The sequence below is a fragment of the Mobula birostris genome, chromosome 25 (genome assembly GCF_030028105.1).
Source record: "Mobula birostris isolate sMobBir1 chromosome 25, sMobBir1.hap1, whole genome shotgun sequence".
In the NCBI taxonomy this organism is placed as follows: domain Eukaryota; kingdom Metazoa; phylum Chordata; class Chondrichthyes; order Myliobatiformes; family Myliobatidae; genus Mobula; species Mobula birostris.
This window is the reverse complement of record NC_092394.1, coordinates 23480697-23499927: the sequence shown is the minus strand read 5'-3', so window position 1 is coordinate 23499927 and position 19231 is coordinate 23480697. Positions and strand designations below refer to the sequence as shown.

The 19231-nt window shown below is 43.0% G+C and overlaps 1 protein-coding gene across 3 annotated transcripts in view; it reads right to left on the bottom strand.

Moving 5' to 3' along the window:
* Nucleotides 1-19231, bottom strand: part of sez6b (seizure related 6 homolog b) — a 950260-nt gene that overhangs the window by 79346 nt on the left and 851683 nt on the right. For all 3 annotated transcript variants that reach the window (XM_072242771.1, XM_072242770.1, XM_072242772.1), the window contains exon 10: nt 3264-3460. In XM_072242771.1, coding sequence (XP_072098872.1) covers nt 3264-3460 — 197 coding nt within the window. The remainder of the gene's footprint in view (nt 1-3263; nt 3461-19231) is intronic.

Here is a 19231-nt window from a genome sequence, read left to right as displayed (position 1 = left end):
CGAAGAGCAGAATCAAATATCGCTGTGATGATTGTACGCTCTAGTATCAATTGTTCGGTGACAATAAAGTATAAAGCATAAAGTATAAACACATTCTGGCAGGTGTATATACACTGTATATAGAAAAGGCCTGGAGTGATATGGGACAAATGCAGAGAAGTAGGACTAACTCAGATAGATGTCTTGATCAGCATGGCCAAGTTGGGCCACAGGGAGTGTTTCTAAGCTGCACGACTCGATGTCTGTGCGGTCTACTTATGAAATACACTGTGAAAGTCCAAGAAACAACATTTTCTGAGGCCTTGTGTGCCCCAGACATGTTAGCTTTCAATGGCCACAGTTCCATTACAAGATCAGCAGTGGATGAGATCTGTAATATGGTGCTTAAATTGACAGTGGGCCTTCACGGTTGTACCTGGGGTCTCTTATCTCCTTGAACTTGGCATGGGTGCAAAGGCAGGAGAGCACAGCAAAAAAAGCATCAAAATGGGGGTGATGAGCCTGTATGTGAGGCAGTAAGTTGCAAGGGTATAGGAGAGTTGGGACAGCGGGAATGGGACTAATGGGAGTCAGCATGAAACAAATGGACTGAGTGGCCTCCATCCAGTTGTGCTGCTCTGGAGGAAGGGGAGGGTGATGTTGGTGGCAGAGGGATGGGGATTTGCATGTGCAGTGGTTCCTCTACCTGCAGATACTTACAATTTCTCCTGAAGTTGTTAGAGCGCCATTAATTTTCTCCACTTACTGTAGACTTTAAGTCAAATCTGGAGAGTTCCCTGAAATGACCCCATTTCAACAACATTCACAGTGCATGATGTTGTTAAACCATCCTTAAATAAAGCAGCATTTTATGTTAGTTACCGGACCAGCAGTAATCTCATCTAATGCCAAATAGTATTCAGAGATTGCCCGGAACAGGAATACATTGTGAAAAATCATTGTTAAATTTCCAGATTCTTTTGATGAATGTAAAAAATAATTGTTGGTGCTGGAGGAATTAATCTAAGAGAAAGCAAAGATGGTCCAGCTTGTTGGAGGCTGGAGAATACTGATCCGGATTTGAAGTCCCTCACTGTTCATTACACATCGAAATCAACGTCGAAGCAATTCTCTGTGCCTCTGTAAACCTGTGAATTTTGATTAATTCTACTTGGAAATCCTCAGCCAAACGCACTTTGTGCGATGCAATCAAAGCTATTCTTTCAGTCACTAAACAGTACCATCAATCATTCAGATTACTAAAGCAGGTCCTCTTTAGACCACGGTTTCTGCAATTTTAATTATTTTGATTGGCATCCTCAGCTGTGATTTTTATAATTATGTGTCAAATCTGTTTGCTAGAACAATTCTTAAATTGGCTACACCTAATGAAACAACAAAGGCAATTACTGGCACAGTAACAAATTACAGGATTGACCTTTAAAGGTTGCAAAAACTTTTTACCAATGAGGAACGATTCTTAATAAAGCAAATAAGGGCAAAACTGGAGGAACCGGCAGTACATAATGATGTTAGAATTGCAAAGGGCACAGCAGCTGAGAAGAATGTCCAGCAACCAAGATGCTAAATCCTTGGAAAAGGTACATGAATTCTTGTAAACGTTTCACATAAGGTTTCTCCAGTGTTTCATGTTTTAATGAGTTTTCCCCAGAGAAATCACTTTTCTGCGAAGCTCGTGAGAGTGAGAAAGCTAGTCGGTGATGTCAATGAAGATACCTTGGAGACAAAGACGAGCTGCACTTGTCACATGTACATCAAAACATTGAAAGATATGGTGAAATGATTCATAATGTATCAACGTCCAACACAGTCCGAGGATTATACCAGGACAGCCCGCAGGTATTGCCATGCTTCTGCTGTCAACATAGCATGACCACAACCTACTAACCATAACTGCTTATTAGCATTTTGCTATAGTGAAATGAAGCTCATGAATCAGATGACAGAGGTGAACAACATAAACTATCTGACGATAGAGAAGAACAACTTTGGATCTCAAAGGTTGACCACTTTAACAATGGCAGCCTAATAGCAATGATAGTCTATTGAGGTGTCATTGTTGAAATGGCGGCCTCTGGAGATCCAGAATTGTCTATTTTTATCATCCAACCTACGAGCCATGGCAAAAAGTTAACAATCACAGGGAAAATCCTCGACACACATCATGAAATCACAAGGGCTTCGTTCAGTCCTGATGAAGAGTCTCGGCCCGGAACATTGACTGTTCATTGCTCTGCTTGCACTGCTGTGCTTTTCCAGCATTTTGCGTTGCTCTGGAATCTGCAGAATCTCTTGTGTTTATGAGTTTAGAAGGGTTGCCTCCAATGTCACTGGATTACTTGTACAGTAACAGAACCAGTGGCTATGTAATCCTGAGATAAGAATTAAGATCTCTCTGTGTAATGAAAGACTAGTAATATACTGTATTTACTGCAGTAATCTAATTTCTGGCTACAGGTGTTTACACATCCGAATTCTACACTTGTGATTTTTCTCTAACACTTAAATATAATAAAAATCTTCAATAAAGCAGCAAAAAAACTTAGCTGCTGTTACATCAATGATGCCTTTAACAACGATCGCCCAATAGAACTCACATCTACTGTGATGAAGTGTTTCCAGAGATTGGTCATGGTTAGAATTAACTGCTGCCTGAGCTAGGCCCTGAACCCACTGCAATTTGCCTACTGTCACAACAGGGTCTACAGCAGATGCCATTTCACCAGGTCCCCAGTCGGCCTTGGACCACCTGGGCAACGGCCATACCTGTGTCAGGCTGCGGTTCGCTGATTGCAGCTCGGGATTCAACACCATCATCCCCTTGCAGAGGGTTCTAGGCTTAGCCACTCCAATCACAGGCACTAACCTCCCCACTATCAAGGACATCCTCAAGAAGGCAGCATCCATCACTAAGGACCCTCACCATTGAAGAGTGTGCCCTCTTCTCATTACTACCATCAGTGAGGAGGTAGAGAGGCCTGAAGAGGCACACTCAACTTTGTATTAACAGCTTCTTCCCCTCCGTCATCAGATTTCTGAATGATCCATAAACCCAATTTCTCTACCTCATTATTTTGCTGTCTTTCAGCACTGTTTTAAAAATATATTTCTTATTTTTTTGCATTTGCTGATGGCAAATTTCATAACATTTGTCAGTGATAATAAACCTGTTTCTGATTCTCATTCTAAGGTACCTGCTTGCTTTGGGTCAAAGTTCGTAAGTGACTGAGTTTGACTGGACAAAACAAAAATCACACGGCTACCTTCAAAGTGAATGACAAATCCCTGTTGATATCCAAACACATTGCTTGCTGGATCAGATTGGAACTGGATGGTAATGTCTGCCATGGTTGTGTAGAGCTTGAAGGGATGGTTGGTCCCCGAGTATTGACCCATTATTCTTGCTGTGAGGTCATCCCCGTCATAAAATGTGAGAACATCGTTCTTGCCCATATTTAGCCTGTGAAAGAAGGAACAGTGTTATCAATCATACTTCGAGTTAACAATTTTATCCTTGTCATAATATATTAGAGTGCAATCCAGCAACCTAATCGTAAGGCTACAAAAACAAATATTGATTTATCAAAAGCAATGCACACAAAATGCTGGAGCAACTCAGCAGGTCAGGCAGCATCTGTGGAAATTAATAGGTATTCAATGTTTTGGGCTGAGACTCTTCTTCAGGACTAGGCCTGAAACATCAATTACCTATTGATTTCAATGGATGCTGCCTGACCGCCAGCATTTTGTGTGTGTTGCTTTGGATTTCCAGCATCTGCAGACTTTCTTGTGGTTTATTGATTATCTAATTCATTATCACTGATGCTTCAAGAGTAATAATAATATGCTGTCCAATCAGCAACAATAAAAGAGAGCTGGAGGATTAATTTTAGCCCTCAAAAAGGAGATTGTGCCTGAACTATGATGTCATCTTTACTCATGGTCACTGAGCAATCCCAAAAGCTTTAACAGGCAAACCTGTTGAATGGGCAGCCAATTTTTGCATGTTGCTATATGCTCGCCTGCAACAGAAGTTCTTAACAAGATCACATACCTTGTCATGAGGTAAAAAATTGAACACAATTAAAAACAGTTCCTGGAAACAGCACAGATATTTGAATTTGTCTTTCCCCATTGGGCAAGATAGTTCAGTTACTTTTACTGCAGCAGAATTACTTAATTGCGTTATGTGAAAAAAGAGAAAAAAGACAGGTTTTTAAATCAATTATCAGAGCATTTTTCACCAGTCATCCGGATATTCCAATAACCTTAGAAAACACTGGTAAGCAAGTGAGAGAAGATTGGAGTAGTCCCTGACAAAATGCATCTTGTTTCCACAGCAACCCATTGACATAAGCATTAGCTGCTCACAGCCAATTTTCAGGAACTCTTTCTCATATCTCCCTGACAGCCCCTGAAATATTTTAACTAACAATCTTGTAACAATACTGTAAGGTTGAGAGTAGAGTCTCACAATTTGAGTGTGTGATATGGCAAAGAAAAGGCTCTAGGGGGAGACTAATTAAGTAAAGCCTCTTTTGCAAAACTGAATTCAAACACTTCTTTTCTTGTCTGGAAGTGGTATTAGCATATGATAAGGTTATCTGGAATAGCACTGGGAAGTATTAACACAAATTCAAGTACTATATTGGAGTATTTAGAGTACTGTATACTGTTTTGATCAGGTTGTTAATAATCTATTGTGAACCTGAATAAATGATGTGTTTATTAATAAATTCTGCATCATCTACAATGCACCAGTAAATTGATAAATCTGATCACGGATAGAGAGAAAGCTGATATCCTCAGAGATCTGGGAGCCTCCAGAGAAAATCTATACGAGGACAGTGCCTCATAATGGCTCTCAGGGGTCTGACATGCTTTGCACGGTATGATTTCAGTTTGACACATTCCTTCTGACTCCCATCATTCTACAGGATAATGGTGCAAATGAAATATCTATGCCCTTTGTTTGGGAAAATGAGGCAGGTTTTGTGAGCTATGACTTGATTTTTAAATTACCGAGGTCATTGTGAAGTCTCAGGACATGATACAATGTTGTGCTAGCCATGATTTCTCATAACAGTGACTGAGGGCAATGCTTAGTGAAGTGTGGCTTTGATTGACTGTCGAAAAGCAACTTGGCAAAGTCAGTTTCTCTCTCACTGAACGCTGCTGGCTAGTGGGTTGATATATTATTAAGAGCAGAAGCCTGATGAAAATGGAGCACCATGTATCAACGTAAAATCATTTATCTTTGATCTTTATAGCTCTTGTATGCTTTAATTAAAATAAAATGCAGGAATAATAAAGCAACACAATTCCTGGGAAAGCAAAATTAAAGTTAGCGACTGGAAATCAATTTATATTTTATTGGCTACAAACCAGGATGATCCAAAACTCAATCCATACCCCCTTGGTTTATAGCCGCAGAATAAAACTACCAGCCTGTTATGCATACTCATTGACACTTTATAGCTGAAGCAGGAGATGTAAATCTAAACAAGTATAATTCAGTCACCTTTCAGCCTGAACCAGAGATTTTTCCCATTATTTTGGATCAAGGATTAATAATTGGCTCCAAATTCACATCTGGTGCTGCAGTCAGAAAGTATGGACTGACTCTCTGATCAGCTATACATGAGCAGTAGTCAAAGTCAATTTTTTTCCGATGTGTTACATTCCATTGTGCTGTCATATCCTGTTGGATGGAATATCTATCTGTCTATTGGGGAGAGCACTCACGCCAGCAAGAGGACTTTTGATTCTTCTTGAGAAGATCATTAACCCCAATAGAATGACTTTTCTAAATCCATTGGTGTGAATTATTGTGTGGAAAACAGCAGCCATCATTGTACCTCATTGAGATTGTCCTAAAAAGCCCATCTTGTTGTCAAGTAAACACTTGCTCAAGTCATAGAAATGCAGCATGGAAGTGAGTCTGCTGAACCATCATTACTTACTGTATCTGTGTGTTTATATTTGGGGTGTGTGTGTGTTTGTATTTGTGTGTGTGTGTGTGTGTGTGTGTGTGTGTGTGTGTGTGTGTGTGTGTGTGTGTGTGTGTGTGTAGATTGGGTTTGTGTGTGTGTGTGTGTTTTTCGATTGGGTTTCTGTGTGTGTGTGTTTCGATTGGGTTTCTGTGTGTGTGTGTTTAGATTGGGTTTGTGTGTGTGTGTGTGTGTGTGTGTGTGTGTGTGTGTGTGTTTTTCGATTGGGTTTCTGTGTGTGTGTTTTTCGATTGGGTTTCTGTGTGTGTGTGTGTTTAGATTGGGTTTCTGTGTGTGTGAGTGTGCGTAGTCTGCCTGACAGCCTGGTCTTCAATCTCCTGACCTCCTTGCACTAGCCCAAGACTATGTGAACTGCTGTGTAAACAGTTGATGCAAGACGTCTGTCATCCTCAGAACTAGCTTGGAAACAAGTCATCCTTGAATCTAAGGGACTGCTGAAGGACTGGAGAGAGGGAGAGAGGGAGGGAGGGAGGGAGAGATAGAGAGAGAGGGAGAGTGAGAGAGGGAGAGGGGGAGAAGCGGGGGGGGGGGCGGGAGAGAGAGAGAGTGTTTGCAGTCTGCTGCTGCTGCAAATGAGCTGAAAAACTTCCAGCTCGCTGCTCACACCACAGGCCAACTCACTTGCATTATCACTCACAAATGCCCATCCAGTTTTATTTAGCCCTGAGTGCCATGGAACACAAAAGCCTTAGAAAGACATAAAGTAAAAATCCTAAGGTAAGTGGCTGCACATGGGGATAAGTACTTGTTTCAGCTTTTCTTACATTGAGTACTACCAGGATTTGATAACCCTGACAAAGGTAAGATAGAATTAAAAGTAAACTTGATCCAGACGTTGTTGTAAGATGATGGAGGTACTGGGAGTGACGATTCCCAGGGAACACAACTGACCCAGTTATCAAAAAAATAACAAGTCGAATCACGTGACCCACAGCAACATCAGTCTGTTCAATCCAAGAGCCCTGATGATTCCTTGACAACTTTGCACATGCACTGTCTGTCAACTGAACTGCAAAATTTACCCTTGAGTATTAAAGCATGAACATCCTCCTCTCCACACACACACTGTCATTTACTTTTGATTCCTTGGCAAACACCGATATATTTTGTCATTACAGCAAAATCGTTGACAGTGATGGTGAACAGCTGGGACGCTGTCAGAGCCTCCCAAACCACTACTAACCCTGGCTATTCTGCTCTGCACTTTCTAACCATTAAACAATTTTCATACATTACACACTCTAAGCTTTAATATTTATCTGATAGCCTCATGCACAGCACCTTATCAAAGGCCTTCTGGGGGTCCAAACAGTCCAAATATACTAAGTGACCACTTACGTGCACATGTACACCTACACATTAATTTAAATATCTAATCAGTCAATCATGTGACAGCAACTCAATTCATGAAAGCATGCAGACATGGTCAAGAGGTTCAGTTGTTGCTCAGACCAAACATCAAAATGGGGAAGGAATGTGATTTAAGTTACTTTGACCATGGAATGAATTTTGGTGCCAGATAGGGTGGCTTGAGTATTTTAGAAACTGCTGATCTCCATGGATTTTCATGCACAGCAGACTCTAGATTTCAGAGCAAATGATGTGAAAAACACACAAAAAAAATACATTGAGGGCAGTTCTGTGGGCAAGAATGCCTTCTTAATGAGAGAGGTCAGAGGAGAATAGCCAGACTGGTTCAACCTGACAGGAATGCGACAGTAAAACAAGTAACTGTGTGTTACAACAGTGGTGTGCAGAAGAGCATCTCTGAACACACATGTCAAACATTGAAGTGGATGGGTTACAGGATCACAAAAATACACTGAGTGTATATCACCTCACTGGGTCCCAGTTATCTAATATTCCAGTTGCCTTCTAAAAGAATTACATTTGCCAAACAGGATTTTACATTTTGGTATTACTCAGGGGGAGCTTTAATCAGGACATAACAGGCCGTTAGATTTCAACAGAATTTTTCAAGTGATCTCCATTTAGCATATGGACCAACTCCTGGCTCTGGCATCTTGAACATTTCAGAGGCAGGGCAGGAATCGTCTACAAAGGGCTGAGCAGCCTGACATTCACTGGGGAATGCACAGAGATCTTCCAATCCATTTGAAGCCAAAACCAGATGAGAGGGTTACACGCCAGGCCCACTGCCCCACTATCTGGGATGGCAAGGTAATGTAGTGCTCAGCACAACGCTTTACAGTACAGGCGACCCAAGTTCAATTCCCACTGCTGCCTATAAGGAGCTTGTATGTTCTCCCCGTGACTGCGTTGCTCTCCTCTGGGTGCTCCAGTTTCCTCAACCAGTCCAAAGATGTACCGGTTGGTACGTTAATTGGACATTTTAAATTGTCCAGTGATTACCCTTGGATTAAATCAGGTGATTGCTGGGCGGTGTGTCTCAAATGGCCAGTAGGGGCAACTCCGCACTGCATCTCAATAAAATAAAATATAAAAAAAAGACATTTTAAAACCAACTTAACTTTCTCGTGATTTTGTGGTCTTCCCACATGTTCATGAACTGCAAAGGAAAGAAGCACCCAGATCTCAGAATCAAGTGCTGGAATGTGAATGAAATGGTCCTTGATGACGTCTTCTTAGATATCTTGAAGCAAGCTTACCAGCCTCTGTTTCTCACATTCCAGCAGCTTCCACAACAACCTTATATAGCAGCGTTCAACAGAGCAAGAAACATATTTCAGAAGCTTTTATTTCCCTCTGGTGCTAGTGCAGGTAAAATATCCTTGGGATAGTAAAGGATAATCATCAAATAAAAATGAACAGAGGGTACACTAGGATTTTGTAGACTTAGAGATTCTACAGATGCTGGAAATTTTGAACAACTCACACAAAATGGAGGAGGAACTCAGCAGGTCAGGTAGCATCTACAGTGGGAAGTGATAAGTTCATTTTCTTCCATTGATACCACCTGACCTGCTGAGTTCTGCCTACATTTTGTGTGTGGCTCACAAGTTAGGATTCATCAGGGAAGCTGACGGAAAACTTTGTCAAAGAAATAGGTCTTATTAGAGCAGGGTTTTCCAATCCATTTCATGCCATGGGCCCCTACCATTAACCGAGGGCCCAGGTTGGGATCCTTGAATAATTAGAGGATCCTCGTGACAGATCATGAGAGACAACTGCACATGGAGCAACAATTAAGTATGAAGGTTAATGAGCGATAGATCTCAGGATCTATCATATATATATATAATTTATTTGAAAGCTATAGTCAGTCCAAAGAAAAATGTGAAATCTGATCTGAGACAGTGCATGAGCTGTGGATGTGATAAATGCAGGAATTCTGGGACAGTGGGTATATGGAACAAGTTGCAGAGGAAGAGGTTGGTTACATTACAATGCTTAAAAGACATTTGGACAGATTCATAGACAGGAAATGTTTAGAAGGATCTGGGCCAAAAAGGACTAACTCAATAAAGCGCCCTGGTCAGCATGCATGAGTTGGGCTGAAAGTCCTGCCCAACTGCTATATATTCTGTATGATTCTAACATATTTGTCACAGTAATGTGATGATCTAATGATACCAGGAAGGATATGTTACCATCTCCTGAAAATATTCATTTACAAATTATTTGTGTTATATCATAGTCATAGTCAGAGTCATACTTTATTAATCCCGGGGGAAATTGGTTTTCATTACAGTTGCTCCATAAATAATAAATAGTAATAGAACCATAAATAGTTAAACAGTAATATGTAAATTATGCCAGTAAATTACGAAATAAGTCCAGGACCAGCCTATTGGCTCAGGGTGTCTGACCCTCCAAGGGAGGAGTTGTAAAGTTTGATGGCCACAGGCAGGAATGATTTCCTATGATGCTCTGTGCTGCATCTCGGTGGAATGAGTCTCTGGCTGAATGTACTTCTGTGCCCACCCAGTACATTATGTAGTGGATGGGTGGATGTAGTGGATCTCACTATGATCCATATTCTTTCTTTAGTTATGTGACACAGACCATGGTATTATTGTGTGACTTGAAGGGTAATGTGAAACTACTGGACTGCCCTCACAGCTTGGAATTGTAACACTATGGTCCTTATGCAACTCTCTTGGAAAAGTTGACTACTTCAAAGCATCTCCTTGTAACTGGATTGGACTTAAATGGCACGGTTTACATCTCTGGCAGCCACACACAAGCACAAGGACCTGACTCCAGTCAGGGGGAAAAATAATGCTGTCACAATGCAGTGATGGAAGCTGCATTACATGATTGTCCAATATAGTCCAAGTTTCACCTTGACAACATTACATAATAAACAGCCACAAATCTTTGAGACCAGAGGCTGCCTCCATTCCTACAAAATAAATTTCCATGAAGTAATCTTCAGCCCCGACTCCTGATAAAAAATTGCCTGTGCTATCAACACTTGCCGGCTTTGTCCCTATAATTTACCTCGGTTTGATGCCTACCAAGAACAAGATGTCAGGAAACACTGCATTCTTTTGATAAGAGGCTGCACGCAATGTTAGATTCATTCCTTCCAAAAATTAATGAAAATCCATTACATACTGGGCTTCTCTGTGACCTATTACTACTGTTTAACTTGCATCACAAAAAAAAACCTCAGGATATTAATTATCCTGACAGCATGTCATAACATGTACTCTGTAAGCACCACTGTCTGTCTACTTTTCTGCCTCTCATGGCTGCTCAAGGGGTGAATGAAATATACAGCCTTGCAAACTACCGCCAGTTTATGTCTTCGATGTTGGAAATGAGGCTGAGTGAATTCAGTAGGGGCCTAATCTATGGCGATAGGATGTAATAAGCATGTTCTTTTTATACCGGTGACTGATTTCATATAGAACTTTGTAAACTGAAGACAAGATAACTGCCGGATGCCAGAAACATGTGGCCGCAGTTTGAGAAGCTGCATTTTGCCATGCTAGTGTAGGTAGGAATAAAGGTCAGATCCTGGTAATGTGTACCCATGTACCAGCCAGACAACTTGCAGCAACACACACACAATGCTGGAGGAACTCAGCAGGCCAGACAGCATCTTTGGAAATGAGTAAACAGTCGATGTTTCGGGACGAGAACCTTCATCTGGACTGGAAAAAGGATAAGAAGTTAAGCAAGAAGCTGGGGGGGGAGGGAGGAAGATATACAAGGTGGTAGGTGATAGGTGAAACCGGGAGAGGGGGATGGGTGAAGTGAAGAGCTGGGATGCTCATAGGTGAAAGAGATAAAGGGCTGGAGAAGGGGGAAGTCTGATAGGAGAGGGTAGAAGATCATGGAAGAAAGGAAAGGGGGAGGAGCACCAGAAGGAGGTGATGGGTAGTTAAGGAGATGAGGTGAGAGAAGGGAATGGGAATGGGGAATGGTGAAGGGGGGGAGGGGACAATTACCAGAAGTTTGAGAAATCGATGTTCATGCCTTCAGGTTGGATGCTACCCAAATGGAATATTAGGTGTTGCTCCTCCAACCTGTATACCCTCCTCGTGTCCACGGACTGACATGTCGGAATGGGAATGGGAAGTGGAATTGAAATGGGTGGCCACTGGAAAATCCCAGTTTTTCTGGCAGATGGAGCGTAGGAGCTCGGTGAAGTGATCTCCCAATTTACATTGGGTCTCACTGATGTACAGGAGGCCACACCTTGAGCACTGGATACAGTAGATGACCCCAACAGACTCACAGGCGAATTGATGCCTTACTTGGAAGGACTGTTTGGGGTCTTGAATGGCAGTGAGGGAAGAGGTGTAGGGGTGGTATGGCACTTGTTCCGCTTTCAAGGATAAGTACCAGGAGGGAGATCAGTGGGGAGTGATGAATGTACCAAGGGAGTCACGTAGGGAGCAATCCCTGTAGAAAGCAGGAAGTCTGGGGGGGGGGGAGGAGAGAAAGATGCGCTTGTGGTGGGTGGGATCCCTTCCCTTTCTTCCATAGTGCTCCTCCCCCCTTTCCTTTCTTCCATGGTCTTCTACCGTCTCCTATCCGACTCCTTCTCCAGCCCTTTATCTTTCACCTATCAGCTTCCCAGCTCTTCATTTAACCCTTCCCCCCCACCACTCCCAGTTTCACCTATCACCTACCACCCTCTAGTTCTTCCTCCCCTCCCCCCACCTTCTTGCTCTAACTTCTCATCTTTTTTTCCAGTCCTGATGAAGGGTCTCGGCCCGAAACGGCGACTGTTTACTCCTTTCCATAGACACTGTTTAGCCAGCTGATTTCCTCCGGCATTTTGTGCGTGTGGTTTGAAATATCCAGCATCTGCAGATCTTCTTGTCTATCTTGCAGCAACTCAGGATCAATGTTCCTTCAAGATCAATAAAACTTTGACTGAGAGCCATGGGCCACATCGAGCATTACTTTGTCTGAGAATCACTTTCAAGGGTGGCTTAACACTGCATCTTTGAATGAACCGGATTTGGGACACACACGCACACACTTAGCTGGGTAAACAAGCCACCAACATCTCAGCATCAAGGATTGATTACATTTCTGCTCCATTGGATAGGCCATATAATTGGTATGCCCAATTCAATCCCTGAAATGAGCACTCTACTCAGAGCTCTGTCATGGCAGAAGACTTGCAGAAGGACAAAGAAAATGCTTCAAGGATGTTCTCAAAGCTGCCTTGAAAAAGTGTAACATATTCTTCAGACGTGTGGCTGCTCAAAATGGAACAGTAACAATCAGAAAGACACTGTAAGGAGCATGCAGAAACCAAGAGAAGATGTCAGGAGAGGTGTACAATACCCGAAGTACACCAACCAAGTCACTCTACCTATCAAATACCTTCTGCCCTACTAGTATCCAGATTCCAGACAGGTCTTATCAAACAACTCCAGGCCTAAACAACAAGAATGGAATCAAACATGAGAGAAATCCAAATTGCTGGAGGAACTCAGCAGGCCAGGCAGAAACTATGGAGAAGAGTAAACCGTCGATGTTTCGGGCCGAGACCCTGTCAAGACACTGAGAATGAAATCAAGTCATCTTTGCCAATGAGGATCTCCAAAGAAGGAAAATGTAGCTTAGGAATAAAAACTATTAGATAATTGCTATTTCAGCAATTGGCATGTACAGGATGACAGGGAGAGAGCTAGAATTAACTAGGGCAAGTAACGTCTGAAGAAGAGTTTCAAGTGCTCCCCTACATGCTATTTTCAGGAAGGTATGCTCATCTAAGAACGTTTGAGCACAGTGACTCTATGAACAGAAACTCTCAAATCAGCTTCCTTTGAGTATAAAACTCAAGTTGGAAAATCCACCCTATTTGAGTAAATTTGATGAGGATAACCATCAGAGAAGTTAATGCAGGCAATTAGGTGGAGCAGAGGCCCTACCCTTGACTGCATTCTGTCTGACATGTCAGGGACTTTACCGTCCAGCACTGAGAATGTGTGCTGGGGGGAGCGCAGCAAAGTAATGGAAAGACAACCTCTTGTACTCCACCTTCAGTTATGCATACTTTTCCATGGCTAGAAAGTTACTGCTGTAATGCTTCTGGTGAGTTTGCAATCAAGTTGTAATCACTGTAAGCAGTGAGGAATATTCCACACCAACCTATTCAAACTGAAGGCTGGGTAGCTTAAGATAGGAAATCCCAACATGTAATTGCTGCTTGCTGCTAAATAAACTTAAGCAATAGTTCTTGGGGAATCCTTTGGATCCCCTAGTTCAATCTGGCCTGTGCAGCTGGAAGTAGGAAAGGGGTGTCCTCAGCCAGCTTGATTCCATTCGAAGAAAGGCTCTCAGGATTATAGGTGTAGATGAAGCCTCAGCTCGTGAGAAGCTAGCCATCAGTAGCTTACACCACAGAGGACAGGTTGCTGCAGCTACTGTGCTATACAAAATGCACACCAGCCACAGCCCTGCAGACCTCCGCACCATGCTGCCTTTATCTTTTGAGAGACGGCGCACCACACGATCAGGTTTATCTATGCCTGCTCATGCTGTTTCTATCCCCGATGTGAGAACCTACACACTGGATAGAAGCTTCCTTCACTGCGCCTTCAGAATTTGGAACAGCCTTCCAGATGTTGTGGTTGGAAGCATCTGCGACGATGGGGTCCAAGCCTTCAAGAGTCGAGTGCACAAACACCTATCATCTCTGGGAGGGAAGTCACACGCTTCTTCATAAGCTATCATGAAGGGGACCAGGATGGCAATGCTTGGTTGTTGGTAGGTAGGGTTAATACCCAACTTTCAAGAGCTCTTGTGAGTTATGTTCTGGCTGGACTTCATCCTGAAACTGCTGGAGAACAGTGCGGAAAGAACAGGTGATGTTTTCTCCCGGTAGCGATTAATTTTTAGTTCCATGTGCTCCTGCCACATTTTGTCAGCCTGCAAACCTATCCTTCAATCTCTTTGAATTATGGAGGACAGCATGTGTATAAATGTCTCTCTCCAGCACAGTTCATCATGATCATCATGACTCCAGTATTTCTACTATTTTTTAATGTTTCTTACTTGTGCGTATGATTTTTTTTGTGTTCTATCGCTGAGCAGCAGTGAACCATCTGACTGGCCTATCAGAGTTCTCTTTGGGAACTAGATGACTTGATCAGCATTTCTGATCTGGCTATTGTTCACGATTGCACTTAATAAAATAAATGATGGCAGATCAATTGAGAGCTTGAGCAATGCAGCCAAGAGGGGAACAAGGAGGTAGAGCGGGGAAATACTTGCATGAATACCCTGCAAGAAGCAATACAGCCCAGTGTGAGTGGCTGGGTGAACAGCACCCTGCTCCATTCACAAATACAGGCGGGCTTCTTGCCTCTTTCTGCAGTGGGTGTTGAATTATCTCCTCCTCACCTCACCTCCCATCTCCGGCCAGTGCAATAAGCAAGGCCACTTGACACTCAGAGAACCTTCTGTAGCTGCCTCCCAAGTCACCTTGGGAAAGATCAGATTTCAAAAATGCTTGAGGCCACTTAGCTTTGGGGAAGTGCGGGTGGCTTTGTGCACAGTTTGGGTTTGCATCATGAAGCAGTGGGGATATGGTCTTATAAAATGTTGTGTACTAGGTTATTGAAAATCATCCAGGAATTGATCTTAATCAATTCTCTTTGGAGAGGAGGATCATAGGTGTTTCATTTTTGTTTTCTCTTGTCAATTAGTAGCTGAACTTCCCGTCCCAATCCACCCTCGATCTGCCTCACCGTAATTTGGATAGCGGTGGATTGTAAGGAGCTCCTGCCTAAGAATAACTTATGGAGTTGAATCCTTTCATCTTTCAATTGATTTGCCGCTAACTATATGCTATCAAAACTCACCAGTGCATCTGGGGGCTGGACTAGCAGGAGGATGCACTTTGAAGAACGTCTTTTGTCAGTGATCTTAATGTTGATTCATGTTTCGGGAAGTACACAGCTCGGTAGTTATTAACGCTGTGCTCGGCTTCTTCACGCGAGTTACCATTTCATCTGATAAGATGAAAGAGCGCAGAAATCCAACGTGACAAATGAAACTTGGGTGATGCGGCTTGCCTCTATTTGCCGACAGAGGGCGCTCACTGTGCAGCTGTCCGACAAAAGGCATTTTACCATCTGCTCACCGACCAATGGCTGAGCCGGAGACCGAGAAGGGGAACGTTTCAGCGTTCTGTTGTATTTGTGTATCAAACAGCAGGAAGGCAGCGTGAACACAACAGGAGAACCTCGTCTGCTAATATAATCCTTGTGCCTCAGAAGTTAATAATGTCTGGATAATTTAAAAACAAATCTGATATACTTTCCAATAATAAATGTGCTTATCTTTAATGTACCTTAGGTAGTTATTTTAAATAACAAACATTGCTGATACCATTTTGTTCAATGCCACGTTAAATTTGCAGTGTTTCATCTAAAATAAAAGTAATAAATTCATACTGAAAATAAAGCTCCTTAAATTGGAGTCTTGAGATATGGATGTAAATGGGGATTAATGAAAGTGCTTCATCAAACATAATTTTACTTGGTTCTCGCTGCCAATTGCTGGCACTGCTGAGCAAATGTTATTGGGCCACAAGGTATTTAAAAGAGTTTGTTAGAATGAGGAGCTCAATGGTTTTTTGCTGGATGTGATCTATTCCACAGAGGACAGGGCACTTACCCCTTGTGCCCCAGACAACATACGTTTCCCCAGTCAGTTCTGCGTAAGCTGATTCACGGCTTTCCAATCAGATGTGCGCGGTCTGCACTCACTGCTGTCTTCCTTAATTTGCTTCATGAATTCACCCCAGTTATTCGATAAAAACGACTCCCCACCCTTCCCCATTATGATAATAATCAGAATTATTATCACTGACATAGGTTGTGAAATTTGTTGCTTTGCAGCAACAGTAAATAACAAAAAAATTAAGTTATGTTAAGAAATATTAAAAATATCAATAAATAGTGCAAAAAGACAGCAAAGTTGTGAGGTAGTATTCATGGATTCTGATGGTGGAGGGAAAGAAGCTGTTCTAAAATGTTGAGTGTGCATCTTTAGGCTCCTGTACCTTCTCTCTGATGGTGGTAAACAGAAGAGGGCATGTCCTCGTTGATGGGGGTCCTTAATGATTTTGAAGGAGTCCTGGATGCTGGGAAGCTGGTGCCCATGATGGAGATGGCTGAATTTACAATCCCCTGCATCTTTCTCCCGATCCAATGCATTGGTGCCTCCAAACCAGACTCTGCTACAACCTAGTCAAAATGCTCTCCGCTGGCCATCTGTAGAAATTTGCTGGAGTCATTGTGACATACTAATCCCCTCATACCCCTGTGCTGGCGTGATTTTCCTCATAATTGCATCAATATGCTGGGCCTAGGTTCAACAGCCAGAAGGCCTACTACTGCTCCTATTTCTTATTTCTTACTCTGAATAATGAGGTATCTCTCAGCCTTGATGAAGGGTTTTAACTTTCCGTCGCCCTCCACAGATGTTGCCTGATCCACTGAGCTCCTCCAACAGTTTGTTTTTTGCTGCAGATCCAGCTGCTGCAGTCTCCCCCTTTGCTTTTCATTCTCGCTTTTTTGGCAGTCAATTGCATTGTCTGCGATTATTTCTTTTCAACGATGACTTGTTGACACATCTCCCGGCAGGAAACAGTAATAGTGGGAGGCTTGGATGCTCAATACAAGTAAGGAAAGAGACAGTTTAACATCCACTCACCAGTGAAAATTCATGCTATGGTCACAAAGCAACAGCTTAAAGATGAAATGATCACACACACACACACACCTGCTTCAGCACACCCCTCCAAACAATGTGCTAAAACTTACACAGATTCAGTTGAGAGGAATAACCTGATCTCTTGCTGCCTGAGCCATAGTGAGCCTTGCTCTTGCTCATTGAGTATATTTGTTGCTAGTACTGGCTCAAGGACTTTCTGACTAACAGACCCCAATCAGTTAAGTTAGACAACCTCTCCTCCTCCACTCTCACTCTGAACACCGGCGTGCCTCAAAGCTGTGTGCTGAGCCCTCTTCTGTACTCCCTTTTCACCTATGACTGCATTCCTGTACATGGTTCTAACTCCATAATCAAGTTCACAGATGACACCACAGTGGTTGGCCTGATCAGAGGGGATGATGAGACGGCCTACAGGGACGAGGTCCAGCACCTGGCCGCTTGGTGTGCTGACAACAACCTGGCCCTTAACACCCAAAAGACCAAGGAGATCATTGTGGACTTCAGGCATGCTAGGAGCTACGCTCATGTCCCCATTTACATCAACGGAACTGTAATGGAGTGTGTATCAAGCTTCAGATTCCTTGGTGTCCACATTTACGGGGATCTCATCTGGTCCCAGAACTCCACCATCCTGATCAAAAAGGCACAACAGCGCCTTTATTTCCTGCGGAACATCAAGAAGCTCACCTCTGTCTCAGGATACTGACAGACTTTTACTGCTGTACCATTGAGAGCATACTCACCAACTGCGTCTCAGTGTGGTATGGCAATTGTCCCGTATCGGACCACAAAGCACTCCAGCGTGTGGTGAAAACTGCCCAGTGGATTATCGGCACCCAATTGCCCACCATTAAGAACATCTGCCATAAATGCTGCCTGGGCAGGGTGAAATGCATTATCAAGGATGCACCTCACCCTAACCATGGACTTTTTACTCTCCTCCCATCCGGTAGGCGCTACAGGAGCCTCCGCTCCTGCACCAGCAGGCACAGGAAGAGCTTCTTCCCTGAGGCTGTGACCCTGCTGAACCTCACATCACAGCGCTAAGCAGTATTGCACCCATATTGTACTGTCTCATTACTTTTATATTTGTGTGCTGTAGCACTTAATTTTTATTCACAATTATTTTGTAAATACAGGTCTCCCCCGCCATCCGAAGGTAGAGCGTTCCTATGAAACGGTTCGTAAGCCGAAATGTCGTAAAGCGAAGAAGCAATTACCATTTATTTATATGGGAAAATTTTGTGAGCGTTCGCAGACCCAAAAATAACCTACCAAATCATGCCAAATAACACATAAAACCTAAAATAACAGTAACATATAGTAAAAGCAGGAATGATATAATAAATACACAGCCCATATAAAGTAGAAATACTTCTCCACAATCATTACTGAACTGTTCTCCGTAGCGAAAATCTCACGCAAGCGCCGTTGGCAGAAAATCTCACGCAAGCGCTGTTGGTAAGAACACTCTCTCCAGTAACCTTTAAGCTATGAAGCTGCCAAATCGTACCAAATAACACGTAAAAATATACGGCCTATATGAAGTAGAAATAATGTATGTACAGTGTAGTATCACTTACGGGAATCGGGAAGACAGTGCTGAGCACACTGATGTGTGTGTTAGACTGAGTTGTCGCAGGTTGGGATGGTGCAGCGGCCCCCACCCTCCAGGCTGCCGACCCATACATTGCCGCGAAGCATGCAGGAATGCAGCGGTAGCCGGGAGGCACACAGCACATCTTTAAGAAAAAAGCCGAAATAAACATGCTAATTAATTAGGTGCCGCCGACACGTAATTGTCGGCCCAGGTCAGAGGCAACACAATGAGCAATTGGTACTGATCTGGGCCGAAAATTACGTGTCGGCGGCACCTAATTAATTAGCATGTTTATTTCGGCTTTTTTCTTAAAGATGTGCTGTGTGCCTCCCGGCTACCGTTGCATTCTCCGCGAATTGGTATCTGTCCGTGGCCTGGGGGTTGGGGTGGTGGGACACTGGGGTGTCGGGTTGGTGGGACACTGGGGTATCATCTCGTTGTCTGTTTCCATTAGAGCAGGCAGCTCATCTTCTCCTATGAC